A 23,303-nucleotide genomic window follows, 5' to 3' on the forward strand; every position below is an offset into this window, starting at 1 on the left:
GTCATAACATAGGAACTTGCACTACAGCCTTTTCCCTGAAGGAGACAGGAGAAGGCACTTAGACAATCTTCCTCTTGTTCACAGCCATCTATTTTCACAGAAAATTGGTAGGAGCTTTCTTATGTTTGAAAACTCTGGGTTCTTTTTAAAGATTTGACAAAAATATATAGAGAAGAAGGGAAAAAGAGACAGATGGTGTTAAATTACATTAGCGTAGGTTTTTTAGCAAGTCAAGCTAAAAAGGAAAGGGACTGAGTCAATTTTTTCCTGTTACACTTTCCTATAAATTGGTCTTTTTCAGGGGTGTACTGACAGAACTGTGGTGTCAGCAGCAAGGGGGGACATCACTCTGAAGAGCATTGCGGAGCTTTACCTGATGATGCCTTGGATGCTCCTTCCTCCCCTTCCCTATCTCCTGATCTCCATGGAGTCTCTTACTTGGATGAGGCTGTGAGGAGTGGGAGGGCAGGGACAGCTAGCCAGGGGAGAGAATAGTGTGTGTATGGTACAGCCACAACTGTGTGTAAATAGGGAAGTTTGTAAGCGAACCCGTTTGGTCTGTGCAAGATGTGCGAAAACAATATTGAACATGTCAGAAATAGGTGTGCTGTTTGTGTTTGCACTGTACTTGTGCTCTTTACTATGCCATTTATTGCATGAGGCAAGGGGGGAGAAGAGAAGAGTTGGAGAAAACAAGCATTGGGCCTTAAAATCAGCCTGGAACGTGTTATTTATACTTTTGTCACTAAGTTGACATTACTGGTATTAGTAATACAAGTCTTTAGTAAAAGGTTTTGTCTTCAATACCAAACAAGACATGGTTTTAGAGAAGTACTGAAGGTCTTAACTCACTGTGTCCTGGTGGCACCCTGTAAGAAGCTAATGGAGATAAGGTACAAGCTGTTTCCACAGCAGCGCTGCTCAGATGTACCTTCAATGCTGGCATATGCTCTGTGACCTTACGTAGTAAAAACTACCTTCATCTTTTCTCCACTTATGAGTTGACAGTCAATGTTGGTTGTAGGTGCTGCCTTAGAAGACCCATCTGTGTAAAAACTGAAGACATGATTGTCACAGAGGAACAAGGAATGAATAGGCTTCTAAAGTTTTAAAAAAGCTGTAGTTGTAGTTTTGCCAGCTGAGGACATTTTGAGAGCTGCAAATAGGTGAAAGATTAAAAGATGGCAGTAGACAGCAAACGCAGTTTATGATCTAAAATACATATTTGTCTTTTAGGTCCACTAATGACCCTCTTTTCAGGTGAAGGACAGCCCCCAGATCTGCCAGTGGTATTAGTTCCTATGCGTATAATTTAGCAGCTAAGGGACAAACTACAACCTGCAGTGGAGTACATGGCAACATTCAAGTAACACTGCTTTTATAGCTATATATTTAGAAGAAAATTTCAAAGCCTTTTCCTAGAATTATGTCTTGCCAGGGAAAGAGGAGAGAGGAATGTGAGGAAAGCACTGAGTATGAATCTCTTTAAGAACACACGAAAGAGCTCTGAAAGTGCTGACCTGCCATAGCAGCACAAGGCAGTGCCATGATGCTGGCCACTGATACTTCTTTTTGTGAAGCCTCTTCACCCTTCAGGTGTCAAATGAGGATTAGAGAATTGGCACATACTGGTTTTCAGGTTTTGTGGATATGAACAAAAGGGAATTCACACTCTGATCCTTATGCAAAAAAAGGGCAAACATTCTTTCATTTTTGGAACATAAAGATTATGCAAAAAGTGTGTGACTAAAGCCCTTACTAGTTTTCTATGGCATATATGAATATTTATAACATTTAGAAACCTGGGTTTGGAATGGATTAGAAGATAATGTGCAGGCCTGCTGCCACTATTCCAAACTGCGTAAAACTTGAAAGTGTATTGTTGTGTATACATAGAATGCTGGTAGTAGTGGTTGCTTGTCATATTGTGCAATTGGTTCTATTTCAGAAAAATCCAAATTGAAGTTTGTATGGATTTTCCAGAATGGTCTTTCTTTGCACAGTGAGTAAGCAGAGGTTAACTTTTGCAGGCACTAACTAGAGGTAATCCCCTATTTAAAGAAAAAATTTAAGGAGCTGGCAATTAAACTTCCATCTGAACATTTTCTCTGTACATGTTTCTAGTTTTCTTGAATTAAATCCAACTTATCTACAAGATTCAGGAAGGAAAATTCACTTTCAGTTCATGTTTTTATGTGCACCTACCAAAGAGGAGTGCTTTTGAGTTTATATTAGACAATACAACAGCAGCTGGAAAAAAAGGAATGTGAAAGGAGCTTTTCAAGGGTACGTAATACTCCAGAATCTCCTCACTGGGTTGTAACTCTGTCTTCTGGTCACAGATTCTCCTTTTATTCTGCCTTAACATCCAGTTCCTTATTCCTTTGTGATTCTTCATTGCCAGGATACTGCAAAATGTACAGACTGAATGACAGTGTCCTGAAGAATAAGCAAAGCTCTTAAAAATGAATCCTTTCAGCCAGCGGAAGGAAACCAGGCAGTTCAGCCTCTAAACAGAAGTCAGACAAAATCGTGGCCACTTTGGTTTCCTTTGCCTGGAAGAGCCCATATGAAGAGAAATTTGGAAATAGTGAAAACTTTTTAAAAACCTTTGCTACACTCATACTTTGTCTTTCCGTACAATACAGCATTACAGTACTTATTCCAAATGTTATGCTTGTTTACAGAACCAATTCCCCACATAAATAAAAAGAGTAAAAAGATTCCACAGAACACACTTTTTTGATAAATCTAAATTTACACTTAAGCAGCTTAACACTAAGCTAATCAAACACTGAGCCTACAGCCTAGCTCCAAATTTCATCATGAAATGAGGCTGCAAAACATAAACAGTTACAAGTGTGAAAACTTAGGGTGTGTATTAACAGTCCATCTAGAGGGCACATCAAACAACACTAGCTATCTTCATAAAAATTAAGTGTCCTTAGGAAAGCTTCTCTTGGCGTTAGATGCTCTTGAAACTTCATCATGTTGGCTGGTCCGGTTCAACTTTACGGTCTCTCCTTGTAGTTATTTTAGGGGAGTACTTTTTGAAATGGTGTAAATCAAAATAGCAGCATCACATAACACAGCTAAATGTGAAACCGTAAGAGTTATGAAGCATTCATGTTTACATGTTCATGTTGTTTTGATTTTCATTTGATTGGGTTACACTTGAATAACTAACACTGTAATATGCAGTGGGTTCTGTCTCAATCCGATACTATAATGGGTGCTTATCCTTGAGTATTTAAGAGGTTCTATTGAAGTCAATGGGGCTTATTCACATGCTTAATGCTAAGCACATATGAGAACGTTTGCAAGGGGAGTGCCTCAGATAACCTGCCTAGTAGTAATGGCTTGAAGAGGTATAAAAATTAACATAGGATAAAAATTACCCTGACATGAAATCTACTTATTTTTCACATCTAAATACATATGACTTTAGAAAGAATATAAGCAGATGCATATACAAATTCCCTAGATCTTTTGGGAACTTGTGTTTTAGAATTAAAATACTTTAGATCAGTTTCAGAATAGTTGCAATTCATTTGATTATGCAATGTGTAATCCACAAAAATTTGGCACATGATATATCACTAGTGTTTTTAATGCAAACCACCAGCCATATCCATTTTTGTATGCTTGTCAGCACATTAAAATGTCTAGATTATTCAGTGTGTGTTAAGGAACATTTTACATTGGTGATTCCCCCTTCTGGAATGACAGATTTCACAAAGGCATTTTATTTATAACATCATTTTAATGTCAGATCATAATAGTGTGCTAATTCTGGGGAGCAAGAGTGTGCTGTGTTAAAAGATGTAGCTGTGTTTTAATTGTTGGACCATGTTAAAGTGCTGGAACAAACATTAGACTCTAATTAGGAATAGCATTGTAGTTCTCTGCTTTTTCTTAATCTAAGCAAAAGAAACCAAAACAAATGTTGCCCTTATAACAGTGATTGACTCAAGCTATCTAGCTAAGGGATTCAGTTTTACTGCTGAAGTTTCAGTTTATTTGATATTACGCAGAACAACTAAGTTTGCTCCCACACTGGTGGGAGTATTACCTGTGTGGTGCTAATCACACAACCCAGTTACAATTTTGCAGTCCAGAACTAAATCTGAAATGTTTGGCTTTATTACTTACTTCATTTCTGTTCTTTAAAACTATTGTAAAATAGCATCTGATTTATTGGAGTGAAATGTATTAATGAGTATTTTCTTAGCAGAGTGAAATAATGGCTTATTTACTGAAGGGAAAGCACAGCCAAGAAGGACTGAAGTTACTTCTACTTTTTTTGTGAATTGCTAGTAGAGGTGTCCACCAAAAGTGAATCCCCTTTCATGTTGGGTTAGATACACTTGTGCAAGCGAGCACTGTCTGACAGTTCTGTTTGATGAAACTTGCCTACATGACCACAGTTCTAATGGTGGCCTTCTCACCTGTGAATTGAGCACGCTTTCAGAGGGAATCAGTGAACATGCACTCTCACATGCTGATTTTACACTGTCATTTTTTGGGAAGGCTGCATTTTAAACTCAAATTCATATGAAAGGTGAATGCTCTTCGACTGCTGAATATGTTATAGAAATGGCCTTGCTGTTAGGAACTGATGGTCTTAAAATTAACGCGTGTCTATTCCAAGCTGTTCTACATGATGTTCCTTTTACTTCTGAATGTGAGATGTTATCAAAGAAATGCACATTGAAGAGTCTGATTTTCATTCTTAGTTAAGGCCTTTTACAGCATCCAAGTAAGGGTAAGGGTTCTCTGAGCACATGTAAATTACACTCACGCTTATTTAAAGCCTGTGTAAATGCAAATCACACCCTACACATGAGAGTATCAGCATTAAAATTATATTTTCATTCATATGACTGCTTTTATTGGCATATGTCTTCACACTGAGGCACAGTTAGGTGCTTCGTTTAAATGATGATGAAATACAGTGCTTGTTCCCTGATTGCATCCCATCTTTTCTTTCCAGCGCATGATTGCCAACACTGTCAGGACGGTGAAATTCTGCCGAAGCCAAGCTTTCAGTAAGTGTATTACAACATCTGCACAGTCAGCGTTATCATCAGTAGCTACAGTAATTACAGCTAATTCTGTGTGTACCAGAATTGAAAAGCCTGGTTTTCAGTGATTCTTCCCTGTTTGGATTCTTCGATGCTTCGCAGGGTGAAATATCCTTCAAGAAACTAATAAGCTCCTTTTCCTCCACTCTTCCCAAGCATGTGAAGGAGCTAAGCATCAGTGAGGTCTCTACACATCTGTCAAGTTAGAATTTGTTGAAATAAGCCACTGGGTTCAGAAGTGGTTGAAATCAAGCTAGCAGACAGCAGCACACAGATACATGCAAGATACTTGCTTGGATAAACCCTGTTTTTATAGGAAACTAATCCGGAAACATGACGTTTATAGGTGACATAACTGCGTCAGGTGGTGAGCTTAAAACCTGTTCGTCAGCATAATTAGCAGAACTTACTTGAGGCCATGAAAGATGACAGAGCTGCATGGTCAAACAGGATTGCTCTGTGGGTCTCATCTCATCTAGGTGCACTGCCTGTGCCTGTCACACTGGCATTTCCTCAGCACTTCACTCATTTTGCTACACAGCAGTGTTCCTTTTCCTCAAAGAACAGAAGAAATAATATAAAACAATATGTTATTATAAAAATAGTTTATTTCTGTCTGGATCAAAGCTTAACTCTGGAAGATCGGGATAAGGGAGCTTTTTAATTTTTTCTCCCACTATTGAAGTTTTTCTAGCTATGTATCTTTTAATTTTAATGTGCTAAGCACTAGTGAGACCTCCACATATTTAGAAGTGGAAGTGGATTTTCACTATACATGATACAACAAAATGTCAGTATATAGATGTACCGTATCTAAGTCCCATGCTTTTTGTGTGTGTATTTATACATAGTAGATGCTTCAGTATCTTTCTTTTAGAGAAGTTTAAGTTACCTAACACATATTCTGTTGAATTGCAAGCTGTTCACTGTGAGGCTGAAGATACTCAGATTTTAACTCAGTGGTATTTCATAATTGTTGGAGTAGATATAATGAGGTTATGTTAAATAAGGTAAGCTTGAATGGGGCAGTCACAAAGCACTGCAGTGTTACAGATATTTAATGCTGAGTTAGAAATGGGAATATTTCCTGAAAGGAGGCTTAAATCAGTCATAGAGTTCTGAGTCCGTGTGAAAGCTGCTGGTTCAAAACCAGATGGGCAGCTTTAAATCATACTAGTTAGCTATATAATTTATAGCAATTGACTGGTAAGGTGATGTATAAAACTGTAACCAAGAGCCATCAATCTGGGGACATGTAGCCAAGTATATCTGAGAGAAAAAGTTAATTTGTGTGGGTAGGAACCAGAAAGACACTCAGCCATGGAGGAAAGGCTTCAAAGAGAGCGATTCCTAAATATTTTCTTTTTAACTCACCAGGATCTGGTGTTTCCTGTGACAGCTTGTAAAGAGTTACTGCATTCTGTTCAGGCATTTGTTCATTTAAGTGTATCAATCCTACATCATTTCTCTTTCACCAGATCCCGACGCAGCCCTAACTAATAAGAACCATCAGGATGTTCGGAGCTATGTGCGGCAATTAAATGTGATTGACAACCAGAGAACTTTATCACAGATGTCTCACCGACTAGAACCGCGTCGAGCATAAACATTTGAAGCCGTGATGAGAAATGATCTTTTATCCTGTCAAGGTCACTTGTTAAGAACTTCACTTTCTCTGCTACCCCACTGCCACTACAAAAATAAGCAAAAACATATTCTAAGGTCTTAGGCAACGCACAATGTACCAGCCTGCCAGAGAACTTTGGCTGAGGAAGAATATATGCACTATAGCTGCACAGGTGGCCGTGTTGTGAACCGTTAATTCATTTTATAGTAAATGATTTCTCACATGGATAAAAAAGGCAAAGGATAAAATAGAACAGTTAGCGAAAAATGTGCAAAAAGCTTGTAACAATCCTAAGGGAAGTAGCGTTTTTCTGCCTAATTAAACATCTGTATTTTATGATTTATTCTCCAGGTCAGGACCAAAACTAATCACCGGTTTAGCTTGCCCAGCTACTGTTGACCTCAGTAGAAGATGCATGTAGACATCTGATGTAAGAATGTAGGTTCAAGAGACGTCCAAGGTATAATAAGTTCAATTCAGAGAAGACTTAAGAAGTATTGCCATTTGAAATATAACAGATACTAAGAAAAATTTCTAACCTTAAGTGTACTGCCTACTACTGTGAGCAGTGTGGCCATTTCAGAGAACTGACAGGACTGAAAACACTTCGAATGACGAGTAGATTAACCTGTGTTTACATTTTACTTCTTTTTTTAAACTACCAGTCAGTTTTTTACAGAATTCCATTACAATAGTAAGGCTGTCAAAATCATAGCGTAAAGGTAGCAAAGGACTGGTTCAAAAAGAGCACAATATGCACAAACAGATTTCAAGAGAATAATTTCCTGGACATTAAAACCTTAAACTTTAGCTATCATTAATTGTGGCTGGTTAACACATATTTTCTGGTCTTGAGCATTTACAAATATCTTCATTTTCAGCCAATTGTTTTGCACTTTCAATAGACTGTAAATAAATGTTGATTCGTTCTGTTCTACAATATTTATTTATGTAATAGCAGTTGTGCCAAAATAAGTGTTTTATTTATTTAGTTTAGCATGTTAACGAGAGTGATGCTTTTGTCACTCTTTTTGTGTGCATTTTATGTGTAGGAATTGTGTGATGTACGTTCACCGTAAATAACATGCAGTACTTCATTAAATGGAATTGCTGGAAAGGTCTCGTCACTGGCCTTATTTGCACTTTCAGCTTCACTCCTGCATAAATACTGATGCTGTTAATTGGCTGATAAAGCAAACTGCGCTTGTCATTTGCTGGGCCTTGAAACTGCAGTTAGACAATGACCATTGTGATACAGGTGACCAGTTTAAAGCCAGTCAGATCCATCCCTGCCACACGGGATGACGGGCTTGCAACCAATAAAACCAAACACTATGGTTTTATTAGCTGGTTTGTTTAGAGTTTCTAAGAAGGCTCCTACCATCCCATGTAAACATAGAAAACATTTAAATTGGAAAGGTTAAAATGAAGAAGGGATGTATTCTTCATTTAGCTATCTGACTAATTTGTCCTGCTCAGTCACTAATTAAGAGGACTACAAGTTACCTTTTGTTGGACAGCATTTTACCTCAGGTAGGCTAACTCAAGGTGAGACCTAGGCTAACGGGGCACTTAAGAGGCCTCTGGCTTCAGTCACCTCAGGGAGGTCTATCAGGTTCTGCAGCCTTGAGGAAAGAGGTGATCTGGCATGTAGCCTTTCCTCGCCAAGATCATTTGTGCCAGCCTGATCACTCCATGGGAGTACTGTGCTGGGCAAGAACTGACGGGGCCAAGCATGTGCCAATGAAATGATGATGTTCAAATGGCAAAAGTCTTCCCTGCTGCATTTACACCGGCTCTGCTCTGCGAAGCCAGATGTCATAAAGCTGGTTAAGCCTGAAATTGGAAGTGTCACCTATTATCTCATGATAAAGCTTCAGCGATGACCTCGTTGATATAGTGTACATTTCACGTCAGACACAGTGTATACTTTTCTTGGCACTGGCCAGGACTGAGTGGAGTCAGTATACACATAAAGATTTTCTTTTTTTATCTGCACAAATAATCACATCCTTTTAGTCAAAACATAAATTCTGCTAAAGCTGAGTGTCACCAGGGAAATGCTGACACATAGAACCACTATCTGCTCAGTACCTGCCATCTGCAAAGGAAAGAATTACACAGTTAAGAAACATTCTTCAGCATGATGAAATAATTTATTTTAACTTTGCTGTCTGACTAGAAGTTCAGGATGATTCAGAGGATAACCAGCTAATAACATAGAGACAAATTTGTGTCTTGTTATTTCAAGTGAGAAATTGTTCCGTTTGTACTGCTTTATGAATATACTTCATACGGCTTTTTCAGATACGGGATCTTCCCAGAAGCAAAGTATGCAGTCAAATAAACTATAGGGACACAATTAATTCAAAAGATGTTTTTATCTTTACTTTCAATTTATAACATTTGTGAGGTCATGATTTTATTTGTTCCAGATTTGTTCCTATTGTTTGGACTTTCATTTATTTCTATGTTAACTGGTTTATAAAGCTGCCAAGTTTCAGCTTGGCTCTGCACAGAGACCGATTCTTCATCTGTTTAGTATGTTTTTATCCCCTTGGTTTATTCTTTTATTCCTCAAAACCTCTAACAGTTTTACTTATAAGTTGCCAAATGGTCTTTGTTGTGTAGATACATCCCAGTGATACAGACAGAGGCTTTATGGCACCTCCATATGAACGGATGAATGCAGTTTACCTACTCTATGAAACTGGTATCTGGCATTTTCTAATCTTCCAATAAAAGGTGCTGTATAAGTAACGAGTGTTGCTGTTTCTGTATCTAACTTATTCAAGTGGCTCAGTTGCTGTTGTGCTGATCACAGTCTACATACCTAAAGATTAAATGAATAACTCTACCTACTGGCTCGGGGCTCCAGTCTGGGCTTCCCTTGCTCCCCTCATTGACTTTACCGCAGGCAGGCAGCAGTCAATACACTGCTCGTGCTGTGTAAAGTCCCAGCACCTGTTGCAATAGTGTGAAGAATGAATAGGAACTCGGGAAACAAGGAAGTGTCGAAACACCTATGTTGTCCTCATCCTGTGCTGGCAGCTGCAATTCACAGCTTGATCCTGTTTCAGTGAGGAGACACCCCTGGCCTGCTGGCTCTCAGGGCCAGTTGCAAGCTTGGGCTTGGGGTGCTTTGTCAATGCAGCCAAGCAAAAGGGGGTTGGCAATCCGAAGCACTGTGCCACTCATGGTCCTTACTGCTTTAGTTGTAGCATTTGGACTGATGTTGGTCCATGCCAACTAGAATGGCTTGAGAGCACCCAGCCATTATAGAGGGGGAGCATGCACCAGGGATCATTTCCAGTGGGGAATATGGCAAGCCTGTCCAGCCTGTCTCCATCCCCTCCCACAGTTCTCCAGTGGGACCCATAATGCTTCGCACCTCGATCATGCCCACTTGTATGAACAGCATAAACATTGCAGCACAGCTCCTTCTGTATTTCAACACTGAGGACTGAAAAAAACAGAAACCTGTTCAAAAGGAGAATCATTCCTGATGGTCACAGGTCCTGCAGTGCTGATAGGGCTGGTCTGTGCTACTTGGCCTCAGGCCCCAAAGTCCTGACCCTATTTTACTCACTGGCAGAGTCGCACTGTAGTTTTTATATGAGAGCTGACCAGGAGGCAGTGCCATGATAAACACGCACTGCTGGAGACTGCAGAGCCAGGGTGGGGGCACCTTGGGCTTTTTGGAAAACATTCAGCATTACAGGTGTTCCACTGCTGATGTTCTGTTTGCTCAAGCAGCAGTACAGAGCACAGACACCCCTATTTAGGGCTACAGAAGCTCAAGAGTCACAGGGTTCAGCTCTCCCCTGTTCTGGCACTTTTCACTATTGATGCTTTGTCAGGATTTGCTGGTTTTCTCAGTGACCAGGGCCTGTGTTGGCCATCCCTACACAGAACCAGGGAACAAAGGTTAAATCCAGGGAGCTGAATCCAACGTACCAGGAGACTACAACAGTTTGGTAAAGGCAGCATCCAAAGTATTTTCCCAGACACCTTGTTCTAAGCTGATCAGCCACAAAGACATAACAGTGTCAGATGAAAGAGTTCAAATGTGTTTGCGGGACTCTGCAGATAGAGGGTTGAGGTTTTTCCCTGCCAAGGAAAATGCTGTGAAGGTGCACCGCCTCTGCAGACCAGGTACGAAGAGACAAAAAATCCCCTCTTTTCAAGGAGAGACTGGCAAAACAATCTTTTAAGCACAAGGAGTTTAAATACAATTTAGAAATCTGACAAAATAAGTTAGAGAGAAATCAAAAGGTTTAACCTGCAGGGTACTGAAAGAGATAATGAATTTTGGTTTAAGAAAGTGTTTTAACAAAATTATAAGTCTAAATTGTTAGCGTAGCTTCTTAGTAAGGTCAACTGCATAATATACAGTACCTTAACCTCTTCCAGCAATTTTTAAACATCATGCAGCTTAAATAGACTACTTCTGAATTCAGTGGTATTTCTTCTGGGAGCTCTGAATGCAAATCAAGAGGTAATAGTGGAAGAAAATTAAAAGATGTGCTATTCTCATTTCATTTTTTGTACTGATAATAAGGAAAGCAGCATAGAGAGAGATACGGCAAAGTGAACCTCTAACTTGAATAGCTTTTCTTTCACTGTTAATCTGAAATGCATTACACCCTGCCTTTTCAAATAATCATAATGTTCTTTACTGTAGCCTGCATTAAAGTTTAGCAGGCACAAGCAGCCGCTGTCACCAGAGGTCAAGGTATTAGCAATCAAAGAAAATAATGACCAGATTAAAAAGTTAGCATTCAAATTACTAAACCAGAAACTTCCATAGCAGCCTGTCCTCAGAGCCCTGCTTCCTTAGCTGTGCCCAGGGAACCCCCAGCACTCCCAGCAGTACTGTGGGGCTGGCTGGCCCCTGCCTGGGGTGACAGCAGCCGGAGGGGACCCTCACCCCTTTGCCTCTCTTGGGAACGGGCACCGCTGCCCGAAATCAGTTCCCGCAGGAGAGGGAGCTGCATGGCTTGTGGCTAAAACCTGACCTCCAGCTTCTCACCGTGGGGAAAGGCTGTGGTCAGTGTGCTGCAGGAGCACCCAGGGTACATCCTCCATGCATTTACTTACACGACATATAAGACCGGCTCTTACTTCATCTGTGCACTGCTTTAGCAATAAAATACTTATAAATTCACAAAGGAAAGTAATCCAACCACAGCCTTGGCCGTTTATGACTGAAGTGGTGGGGAGACTCCTGTAAAATGGAAGCTTCTTGTTATTAAAAGGGAAAAAAAGAGCATGCCCAGCTACAAAATCTACCACTTACATTTAACTGCTGAAGGATATTTCACAAAGGGTTTGTTTTTAATAGGTCTGGCACTCAAAGGTGATTTCTGAATGCAAAATACTCAGAAAACTACATGAAAATGGATAAAGAATGCATAATTACTGATGCAAATTGGGATATTTTTCTTGGAAACTCCATGTAATAAAAACGTGACACACAGGGGTACTGGTAAAAGACTGACCTTTATTTCCTGGCCCTAATCCATTTGGGTCAGAGTGACAAAAAGCAAAGCCTCTGTCACATGGCAGGGGTCAGCCAGTCGTGTTTAATTTTTTTCTCCCCTTTCTGTTTTCAAATGCAAATAAAGCGTATTACCAATGAAAACAAGGATTGTAAATGAATACTTCAATTAAAGGAAATTTACATAAAGATATGTCGGATAGAGCTGACAGTAGATACTCCAACATCCGAACAGACAATAATCCATTTCTTAATCAACTTCTCTCAATAGTCATAAGCTTTCTGCTCTCCATGGTTTCCTCATTATAGCACCACCTCTTGTGTTTTTAAATAGTTCTTTCTTCAGATGCTGTCCGAGCCAGCAAGTGAATCCGCTGGCTGTATTTGCCGACTCTTTGTGGTTTTTCACAGGTGTACATTATTTCTGCACAGGAGTACTGTTGGCAGCATTGTGGATGTTCTCAGATAACAGAGAGCCAGTGTTGCCTTAGGTTTCCTTTAGATGTCCTCATTCTCTGTAGGACTGACCCTTGAGGGCTGCAGTACTGGCGGGTTGCTGCCTAGAGTCTGTTTGAAATCTAACATTGCCTTCCATTTGTAATTCCTGCCCTAATGTTTCTCCTGTTCCAGTTGTCTGGCATGTAACTCCTTTGTGATGCTCCTGATCAGTTAGCTCTGTTGCCAGGAACTAGTTAGAGGTTTTCACAGATCTATGTTTTTCCCTTCCTGTCACAATTAGCCATTGTTAATAGTGTGCTAGTGTCTGGGGGGTGTTGAGCACCTTTTTGGGGAACACTGGCAAAGGAACTGATATGATACAGCTGATTTATCTAGCTGATTTACCTAGAATACAGCTAATTTATCTAGCTGATTTACCTAGAATACAGCTAATTTATCTAGCTGATTTACCTAGAATACAGCTAATTTGTCTAGCTGATTTACCTAGAAAAAGGGCTTTTCTGAGGCAGTCTATTATTAGGGACATTTTCTAGTCTTAATCTCTAAATCCAAAGAGAAAAAGATGTGATCTTCAACAGATTTGTTTCTAATTAATGTACTCTGAATTAAATAAGTAGCAAAAAAATGTAAGCTACTGATACTATAGTACATCATGAAGAGGAGCTAATATTTTCTTTTCAGTTCAAACTGACTCCTTGTCAATGGTGGATGAAGTTTTCGTGATTCCAGTGGCTGCCTTTACTTTCCAATAAAGGTAAATGTGCTTAGAAACTAATTATTTTAATACAGAAAATGGTATACAATGCTTTAAACCAGCTGTTGAATATTCTCTGTTGTCATCTTCTGTTGGTGGTCCTCAGAGGTGAAATTGCACCTGCCTCTCCCTGGATTCCCTACAACTGAGCAACCTAATGGAAAAAGATTACAAGGGTAATGAAGGGACTGTGGCTTCAATGGAGCTCGCAGTAGTGCAGATCAGAAAACACAGAGTGGCACAGCTAGAATAAATCCAGTCCAGCTTTAAAACAAAGAAAATAGTGCTAAGCCATACTACACTTTAGAGGAAAGTAGTACCAAAATCAGAACAATGGATGAAGTCTAACTGACCACAAAATTTGCTATAAGGAGTATGAGCTTTCCCTATATAATTAAAAGTATGTAATGAAATAGTAACTGAGAAGAGTACTAGTGAGTGGATCACAGCTGTGTATAATGATCAGCTAAAACTGTGGTGCCAGTAAAAGATAAGAAAACCATTCTTGTAAACCAATCAATATATATATTTCATGTTAATATTTTGCCATTTCATTACTATCTCCTTGTTAATTATATTGACATTTTTGTAGAAGCTGTATGTGCTTTTATACTGCACACATGCCCGATCAAAAGACAAATAGTGTACAAGCTGCAGCCTGTCAGTTCTGAAAACCAACATGCACAAAGCAGGTATTTGATCCACATGTAAGACACCCATTGCACACAAACCTTCTCTGCCACATGAATGCCTGTATTTTATCATTCTAACCTGTATTTAATAATTCTAAATTTTCTATAATAATTGGTTTTATTATATTTTATGTTAAATATGCAATATAGGCAATAGCACAAATTCCTTATTTTTCTCTTTAATAAAAAGAAAAAAGAGAAAAGTAGAAAACAGCAGAAAAAAATACCAGTTGTGTGGATCTAAGAGGTGTCTGATGGTTAGCACAGGGTCTGTCTTTCTTCATTCCCCATGAAAGTCAAGAGCCATTACCCACAGCACACCAGCAACTGGGCTGCTGCAGCAAACAAGAATCAGCCCTGGCTGTGGGCATGGGGGCTGCATGTAGTATCAGGTCAGTGTCTGTGGGCGCATGTTAACCATGTTGTTTACAGCAAGAAAGGCAGGATTGCCTCAGAGGCAAATCCAGAGGCAATCCCTTAGATTTTCCACTTGCCATCTCTCAGAAAGTCTAACTGCAGCTTATTTTGGCTGGCAGTACCACGCCACTTGTCTTTTAGTCATGAGGCCAACCCTGCTAGCTGTGTTTTGGGGTGTAACTGCAGAGGTGTGTGATTGCAGCATATCTGAACATACCTGCATGAATTTCAGTCTGTACAGTGCAAGCAAAAACAGGGATGCAGACAGGGGTTTCAGGCGAGCCACTCCTGCGCCTCTCCCAGGCCACAAAACTGATGGTACAAATGGCGTGAAATTAATGCTAACATATTGTTACTGCTAATGCAGCTCAAACTAGCTAGATTAACCCTAGCGTACACTAGTGCTATAACTTCTACAGCAATATGCGCACAACCTTCCTAGTACACCCCAGGCATGCCCCCCACCATGTTTTCTGTCCAATTGTTAAACTAGAAGCAGAGCAAGCCATAGCAGCCAGAGGATCAGGGGCGCTTCAAAGGAACCTCAGCACTAAGCCTGAGCTGAACTCTGAGCCAGTCCTGAAAGAAGATTGAAAAATACGGAGCAGGTGTCCACCTCCAAATTATCCGTGTCTCGAGTTTCACATACAGTTTAAGCTGGCATAACCCACCGCTACTGCTATAAAAGCACTTCCAGGCGCTGTCCTCTCTCAGCTGCTCCTACCAGCCCTTGCCCCTCTCCTGCCTAGTTGCCTGACGACCTGCATTCAGGTCTGGGTGAAAACCGACTGTTTTTCCCTGCAGCTGCCTCACCTCTGCAGCTCCATTCCCTCTGCAAAAGCCGGTGGGCAGCGCAGCAGTAGGAACAGGACTTGCCGGGCAGGGGAGGGGTGTGACTGCTGCTTTTGGCAGGGAGGATGATTTAAAACGCCCGAACGTATACATGGAACTGTATTTTCCATGTTGAAAGGCGGCGAGACGTCACTGCACACCCAGCGTGGCAAGGAGATGTAAAGAGACAATTCACAGGAATCCTTTCAACTCTAAAATTGAGTTAAAAGCTGCTAGAGCTGCCTTTATCCTTTGCCAGTTGTTGTGGCTTTGCACTAACTTTTGTTAGCTTTTAAGTATTTTCTTTTTTTCTCTCTTCCATGTAAACTGAAGAAGCCTGAGATTAGGACTGAGTTCTCCAGAGGTAACTCAGACCTTCTCAGTTTGAATTTCTTGTCCCAAAAAGGGGGAGAAACCATACCACCACATGTTGGTTCATTGTTTTGTATGGTATTGTGACCACCCAAGAAACTTTGGTTTCTCTGCTTTCTGACCTTTTCTAGCTATTTTTTTAGTTTCCATGACAATGGAAAAAAACATTAAAGGATGCAAAGACTCCGTAGCCAGAGGGCAGAAAGAATACAAGCCCAAAAAACACTCTTAAATCCTTGTCGCAATAATTCCATCTTCACAGTGTACCACTGGGGTTGGACAGTCCTTGTGCAGTGTCCTTCGCTTTCGCTCTCTTGCCCTCTAACAGAGCAAGTGCAATTACGCGTTTTGAACAGTGGCATGTTAACACAGTGCATGATGCAGACTCTTCACTCCAGTTCTTGGAGCAGGAAATATTAACCACCCCCTCGTTTCTCATGCACTACTGGAACAGGTTATTTCTTTCTGCAACCAGGGCCTAAAGTCAGACATGATAAATCCCAGCTCTGCACATACACAGCCATGGACAAAATACGTGGATAAAGTGCCCTAGGCAAGAGACCTCTCAATGCAAGCATTCTGCTCTCCTAAGCAAATGCCTATGAATCAAGTGATTTAACATTTAGGTAGATTTTTAAAACACTTGACTAATTGGCAATTGCCTCAGACAGGAAGGATAAATGCATTTAGTCACACCACTTAAGAGACTGAGTATGTGGCACCTGTCCTCCTCCTGAGCATGAGTTTCACGTGGTTTGCATTGATAGTTGTGCTTTCTTTTAAAACGTGGCATCTTTGACTGGCTTTGCCTGGAGACCTCTCCAGGCTCACCAGCAGATCAGCGCATAAGAAAGCACAAGCGCTCTCAGACCAGACAGACAGCGCCTGAAAGTGCCATGTCCAGGGGAAGCCAGAGCATGCTGACCTCCTTCGCTGCTTGTCCTGGCAATGCTGGACCTGTCAGGTGGAGGAAGGGGGGAGTCACCACTGCCTGCTTTTTGACTTTCTTAGCATCTTCATGTACCTATTTTACCAAGTGCTTAGATCTCGCTGAACTTTACTCCAGTTATTATGGCTCAGTTGAATATGTCTTATTTTATGGCCAGAAACGTACAATTGTGCTTCACTGTTTCAACGGCTTTTTACCCTCCCTCATGCCAAAATAACACACCTCGGGGAAAAGCCTCTGATGTTTGCAAAATGATTATATTTGATTCATCAGTAAAGTGTTCTTCCATGATTCACCTCGATACTATACATCTTTGTGATGTCCAATTACTGTATATGATTCAGTGTGATGCTGCACAAGTCTTTGTGATTCACTGTGCTAGGCAGCTGATTTTTATATGGCAGATATGCACATACATATAACAATAGTCAAGTATGAGAGATAACGAGGGACCGAGACTCTCCAGTGAGTGTAAAACCAGCGTTAACAGACACCAGTAGACAAGCTGGGGAGTGCATACGAAAGCAGTGATGGACATTGAATTTTGCATAACACTGATACAAAACATGTACTGTCGCAGCCATGTGATGGTTTGCATTAGCAGAAAAATTGTCTGGTACTGAGTCTTTTGAGTCATTTCCTTTAAGCATGACTGCTTATTTTCAATCTGCAACAGCACAGTATATGCCATTGAAAGATTGGATAAGGAAGGGTCTGTGTGGCTTCAGAGGGTGGAAGTGGGTTGTCTCTCTGTTGAGAACTGAGGAATATGGATGGGGGAGCTTGTACTTGCCAGTCAAGCCATCATGGAATCAGAATGGTTTGGACTGGAAGGGCCTTTAAAGCTTATCAGTTCCAACTCCCCTGCCATGGGCAGGGACACCTTCCACTAGACCAGATTGCTCAAATCCCCATCCAACCTGGCCTTGAACACTGCCAGGAATGGGGCAGCCATAACTTCCCTGGGAAACCTGTGCCAGCAACTCACCACCCTCACAGTAAAGAATGACTTCTTATATCCAACCTAAATCTCCCCTCTTTCAATTTAAAGTCATTATTCCTTATCCTATCACTACGTGCCGTTGTAAAAAGCCCCTCTTCAGCTTTCTTGTAGGCTCACTTTAGGTATTGGCCGGCCTTCTCTTCTCCAGGCTGAACAACCCCAGCTCTCTCAGCCTGTCTTCATAGGAGAGGTGCTCCAGCCCTCTGATCACCTTCGTGGCCTCCTCTGGACTCGCTCCAACAGGGCCACATCCCTTTCGTGTTGAGGATGTGTCTCCAGAAATGGACACAGTACTCCGGGGGGGGTTACAAGAGGAAGCGTTGAGGGCGAGAATCACCTCCCTTGAGGTCATGCTCCTTTTGACGCAGCCCCAAACACTGGCACTTTCAGAGCTGCAGCCATGCCAGTGCAGTACCACGCCACGTCTCTCTCCACCTGCAATGGCAGGGCCTCACTTTGTGAACGGGAAACACCTCAGCTGACAGGTCCTGCTCCGTTCAGAAGTCCCTTCCTAAATCTGGCACAGTTAACTGACATGCAGACACCCTGCCTCAGTCGAAACCATCCCCTCTGGTCAGCCCAAGCTGCCCCAAGCGCCTTCAGCTCACCTCACCTCACACCAGCCCAGCCACAGCAGACGACACCATCGCTGAGAGGTGTGTTGGCCGTGAGGGGCCAAGGTGCCCCATTACTTATCAACGTGTCGGTGACTGGCGGTGGCCACACGGTCTCTCTCGCCAGCCACCCCTGCACCCTGGGCCGCAGCAGAGGCACAGCCTGGGCCGCATCCACACCGGTACCGGCCACCCATCGCCCCTTAGCCCCACACGCCAGGCCCGGCACGTCTCCCCCTGCAGGTGGGGCGGCCACGCTGCCCGCACCCCTGGGGCGGCAGCGGCCTCGCCTCTCCCGCGGGGCCCGGGCAGAGCGCGGGGTGGCGCCGCTGCGAGGAGGCGCGGGGGCGGCGGCGGCTCCGGCTCCAGCTCCACGGCACCAACCGGAAGCGCGGAGGACGGAGCGGGAGACGCGGTCGCGCCGGTTCCAGCCTCCCTCGGCGGCTCCGGGATCGGCGCCGCTCGCGTCCCGCCAGCCCGGAGTCCCTCGGGGAAGGTGAGGAGGGCGACGCGCCCCTCGCCACGCCCGAGCAGGCGGGGGGCAGCGCTGGGGCGGTGGGTGCGCGGTCGGTGCGCGTGTGGCCGGGCGGAGGGAGGCAGCGGGGAGCAGCGCAGCGCGGTCGGGGAGCGGAGCGGGGCAGGGCCGCGGGTGTCCCCACCGCGTTTCGCGTTTCCCACCCGCTGAAGCAACTTTGAAAGTGTTTGGAGGGCAGGCGCTCGCCCGTCCCGCCGCTCGGCCTGACCTTGCGTCGCTCCGCGGGACAGCCGCGCCCGGCCGGACCCCCCGCGGGAGGCACGGGCGGGGGTCCCGCTGACTACGCCGCTGCGGGACGGGAGACCGGCCGTGCCTCGCCGGGCGGCGCACGGTGGTGCGCGCCGAGGGCAGCCGGGGCGGTGGCGAGCGGCGGCCCCACGACCGGTGCTGGCTCGGTGTCTGCCGTAGGGTTGGCCGCGGGACGCCGGCGTCTGGCCGGGAGCCGCTGTTCTCGGCCACCCCTCCGCTTCTCAGTCGGTGTTTGAGACGTGCACTTTGAGTGCACCTGCTGCGTTTTTGTGTTCTTTCGGGCGTAAAATCCCTCAGGTTGGGCTTTGAGGCGTATCTTCCCCTCTGTTTTCCTTTCGTTTAGCCCCCCTCCTCATTTTTTATGTAAGCCGCCTTTTTTTTTTTTCTTAATATATATATTTTATTTTTCTTTGTTCAAGTTATTTCCTTTCCCCCAGTATGCGCTTTTTATTTAGTGTGTGTGTGAGAGCCATCGGTTACCTCTCTATCCAGCATGCTTTGCTGTGAGTTTTAGCGACAGAGCCATCGGGAAAGCCATGGATCATTACTTTTTTCTAAATTCCAGAAGCAGAAATAATTTGAAAGCACTGGATTAACTGGGTCACTGCCTGAAAACATCATAGCTTTCTGCTGGAGGCATGCGGTTAGATGTTTTCAGGACTTTGCCCTCAAATTGTAAGTCCTCAGAAGCCTACTTGTTTTATCTATCCGTAATGTGCTTTGCATACCGGTGGCATTGTGTGAAGAATGGTAACCCTGGAGAGCCTGGCTCCCTGAGGGAGGAGGAGAAGACAGAAACGCCGGCAAAACCGGGTCCTGCAGTTGTGCCCGTGCAAGGATGGAGCGGCTTTATGGGCCAGGGTGTAGGGGTGGCTGCCTCCTCTGTCTTCTGTGTTGTCGGAGGCACGCTCCTGGCAGGCATCACTGGCGAGGTATAATGTAAGCGAAGTGAGCAGTTTAGGGTTTCCCCGAGATAAAATGTTTTCTATTTAAAGTGGAGCCTTTAAACCCTTCAGTCTCTGCCATTGACAGAGCTTGAGTCGAAAATAGTTTGTTTCCTGAAGTACTCAAACTGTTCAGGTTGAGTTGAGCTCTTTTTTTCCGTAGCAATGGTTGTATAAATTCAAATAAAATTAGAAGTGTTATTAATGGAAATTATGCAGAATTTTTAGGTTCTGACAAAGGGCAGGCTCAAATGTTGTTGCTTCTGTAACTAAGGTAGGCAGAGCCATGCATGCCTCCAGTCTCACCATCTGCAGGGCTGCCACTCAGTCTGGTTCAGAAAGTTGAGGAATTGTAGGGGTTCTTGACTTTTTTTTAATTTACTGGGAGGTTAGAACATTAGGATATATATATATATATGTAAGTTGGGGTTGTGCTTGGAGTTTGCATCTTATTCATCAGCAGTTCATTATATGCTGAAAAGATCTTGTAGTTATAAAAACTCATTTTTGCTGTATCACTTGTAGCTCCATATCACTGTAACTCCTTTTCTATTCTGTGCTTAGACAAGACAGGAGTGGACCATGTTTTGGCACTGGATAATTTGATATTTTTTTTTTTTGTTTGGGGGCTTTTTTCTCTTTTTTTTTTTTTTTTTTAAGCCTAAATAAATACGCTGCTGCAAAAATGCAGGATGATAAGCTCAAGGACTGTAGGCCATGTTGGATACAAAGGATGATTTGGGTCTAAAAATGGATGGTCAAAGATCCTGAAAGCAAATGGACTGTTTTGCCAAATAAGGAAACTTGGCACGTTCAGCTGTGTATTTTAAGATAGCACAAGTGTAGTGTGCTACTACTTTATTGGCAATATGTTGGCAGCATGCCTTCCTGAAAGAAGTGCTGAATCCTGCTTCATGGAACCATGCAGTGAAGTGAGGGCAGTGAGTTGCATGGTTGCTCCCTTTAGTAAATTACAAAGGGCTTTTCTGAAGTAATTGAATACTGAGGCAGCGTCAGGTGCACGTGCAAGATGAGGGATGCAATTTTCAGTGTTTCAGCCACGCACTAAGCAAAATATGAGTTACAGTTACTGTGCAATTTGTACTAAGTTCTTTCTTGCCTCCTGTCTCTAACTTGTAAGTCCCTCAGTGGAACTTCTCTGTACTCCAGGAGCAGTAGCTGACTGACAAACAGTAGAGTCTTCTGGCTTGTACATGGAATAAGGCAGAAGAGTTGGGCATGGCAGCACTTCCCCTACGTTGCAGACTGGTTTTGGGGATCTGGAAGGTGCAAATGGATATGTTGGGTTCGTCCAGCATCACTGTGCCAGGATGGCAGGGCCGGGCAGCCTGCAGCAGGGTCAGTTTGCAACCCATCTGCTTGGGGGTTCCCTCACTTTTGGTGTTCCCTCACTTCTTTTTGGTGTGAAATGAACTTTTAACAGCATGCTCAAAGAAACTACTATGAGGAAAAAAAAAAAGACACAGGAGAAGGTGGAGTTGTTGTTGCAAGATTACAAGCTCATGTTAACGATTAGAAATAAAATAGAAAAAAGAGAAAGTTCTCCTCCCCCCCCCCCCCCCCCCGACTCCCAAGCTCCCATAGGAATAATTGAAATAACCAGCAATTGGGTAATTTCTTAAAATACCTGTTTCTGATCTGTCACATTTTCATTTCACTGACAAGCAACAAGGTCAGTCGACACAGCCTTCCTTACTGCTACGTGACGACAGTGGTTAAACACTCAAAACTGTTAGTGGGGACGGACAGTACTTGACACCAAACCTTAACTGCGCTGTGTGCCTGTGTGTGGGGGATTGCTGTAACGCCCCCAGCCCCGAGCCCTGTTGCAGAGGACTGCTCCTCACTTTAATGCAGAGAAGTGCCATACGTTGTTGAATAGTGTGCTTTTTTCAGATGCAAGTGTATGATTATGGAATTTAATGAAATATCTGTTTTTTTTTTTCCTTAACCAATGGTATAAACTCTGATTGTTAAAGATCTTTTAAAACAGGATGACAAGTTAATAACTGTGTGTGGATTTGTCATATGCAGTTGTTACTCTAAACAGTTGTTTTCTTAAACATAACAAAGAGATTGATCTGTCTAATTGTGGATTAACCACCTTGCGTCAGAAGACATGGAGTGATACTTAAACAGGTCTGTTCTGCCATCCAGAAGGAGAAAATGTAAACCTGACTTAGGCTATCATTAATTATGGATCTCTAAATGGGGAGTGTCCCATGTGAATCTCCTTTACTTTCTCTAAAGAGAAAAAAAAAAGCACCTGGAAGAACCCAACACAATGTATTGATTGCTCTTTAAATAATATATATGCCCGTGCCTATAGCATCTGCAGCTGATTGCTGTAGATAAACTTGAAATTGGGAAGTTGTTAAAAGAATGAAGAGCAGCTCCTGCAAATGCTTGTGTGCTGGACACTGCATTGTGCATAGATGTTTAGGTAAAGTTTTAGGCAGCAAGGAGGACCCATCAGAAAGTACTCACTTGCATTTATCAAGTGTCTGGCATACACGTTGTACCATCTTGAGGTCAGTTTTTCTGTGGAATCTTGGAGTAACATCTTGTTCTGTGTTAGCCTCTCAGAAGTCAACATTTACTTGTGTATATGGATGATTTGGTTCTTCTGAATGAGCAATAATTTAAAATAATCTGGCAGCTCTTCAGAACTATTGGATTCAGATAGAGAAGCCAGAAATATTTGTTTCCTGTGATGTGTTTTTCTTTGTGCTTGGTTTTCTGTTCCTTCTGTCATCCCAAACGCAACCATCTGTTATCAGCTGTTCACGCTTTCCTGTCAAAGTTATGGTCCAGTCAGTGCATATGCTTTTGCCTATGAGTAACGTTATTCTTCTGAATAATTCTGTTGTCAGTAAGGAGATTATTCACTGGAGCGTAATTATCCACGTGCATAAACGTCTGCAGGGTTGTGGCCTTAAGTTGTTAGGTCTCTGAATTGGGAAGCTGACCTGTTGTATTTGCCTATAAAGTGTCACATACGCTTGAGACAGCATGTACATGATGTTGACTTGGGGCAGCTACTGGAGTAAATGAGCTGGAGTAATCAAGGCAAATGAGCTCCTGTTCCTGAAGATGTGCTGATTGAACAGTGCCGGGAAAGAGCAGAAAGTTAAACCAAGCTTTGCTACCCTCCTGGTTTGCAGGAGTGACCGATTTCCTTTCTCTTGAGCTTTTTCTGAAAACAGTATGTGCAGTGCAGTGCAAAAGATGACTCTGGGATGGCAGGAAACC

At 42.8% G+C, this 23,303-nt stretch overlaps 2 protein-coding genes and 1 long non-coding RNA gene across 9 annotated transcripts in view; 2 read left to right on the forward strand and 1 right to left on the reverse strand.

Annotated features, from left to right (window-relative positions):
- Positions 1-8,406, forward strand: part of RAPGEF4 (Rap guanine nucleotide exchange factor 4) — a 150,469-nt gene extending 142,063 nt beyond the window's left edge. For 5 of the 6 annotated variants that reach the window (XM_057423637.1, XM_057423640.1, XM_057423639.1 and 2 more), the window contains 2 exons: positions 4,994-5,048; positions 6,563-8,406. In XM_057423637.1, coding sequence (XP_057279620.1) covers positions 4,994-5,048; positions 6,563-6,690 — 183 coding nt within the window. In that variant the 3' untranslated portion in view covers positions 6,691-8,406. The remainder of the gene's footprint in view (positions 1-4,993; positions 5,049-6,562) is intronic. The other variant, XM_057423638.1, reaches the window with a different exon arrangement.
- A 3,430-nt stretch (positions 8,407-11,836) lies between these two features.
- On the reverse strand, positions 11,837-18,379 carry LOC130607022 (uncharacterized). Its single transcript, XR_008974132.1, has 4 exons — positions 18,302-18,379; positions 14,751-14,845; positions 13,154-13,578; positions 11,837-13,054 (listed from the first exon to the last, which is right to left on the reverse strand). It is a non-coding gene; the product is annotated as an uncharacterized LOC130607022 (long non-coding RNA).
- A 217-nt stretch (positions 18,380-18,596) lies between these two features.
- MAP3K20 (mitogen-activated protein kinase kinase kinase 20) overlaps positions 18,597-23,303 on the forward strand; it is a 90,819-nt gene continuing 86,112 nt past the window's right edge. The window contains exon 1 of one of the 2 annotated variants that reach the window (XM_057423809.1): positions 18,597-18,798. The gene's annotated coding sequence lies outside the window, so the exon portion shown is untranslated. The remainder of the gene's footprint in view (positions 18,799-23,303) is intronic. The other variant, XM_057423810.1, reaches the window with a different exon arrangement.

The sequence above is a fragment of the Pezoporus wallicus genome, unplaced genomic scaffold, assembly GCF_028554395.1.
Source record: "Pezoporus wallicus isolate ANWC-B61680 ecotype Strahan unplaced genomic scaffold, APGP_CSIRO_Pwel_v1 contig_1181, whole genome shotgun sequence".
Taxonomy (NCBI): domain Eukaryota; kingdom Metazoa; phylum Chordata; class Aves; order Psittaciformes; family Psittacidae; genus Pezoporus; species Pezoporus wallicus.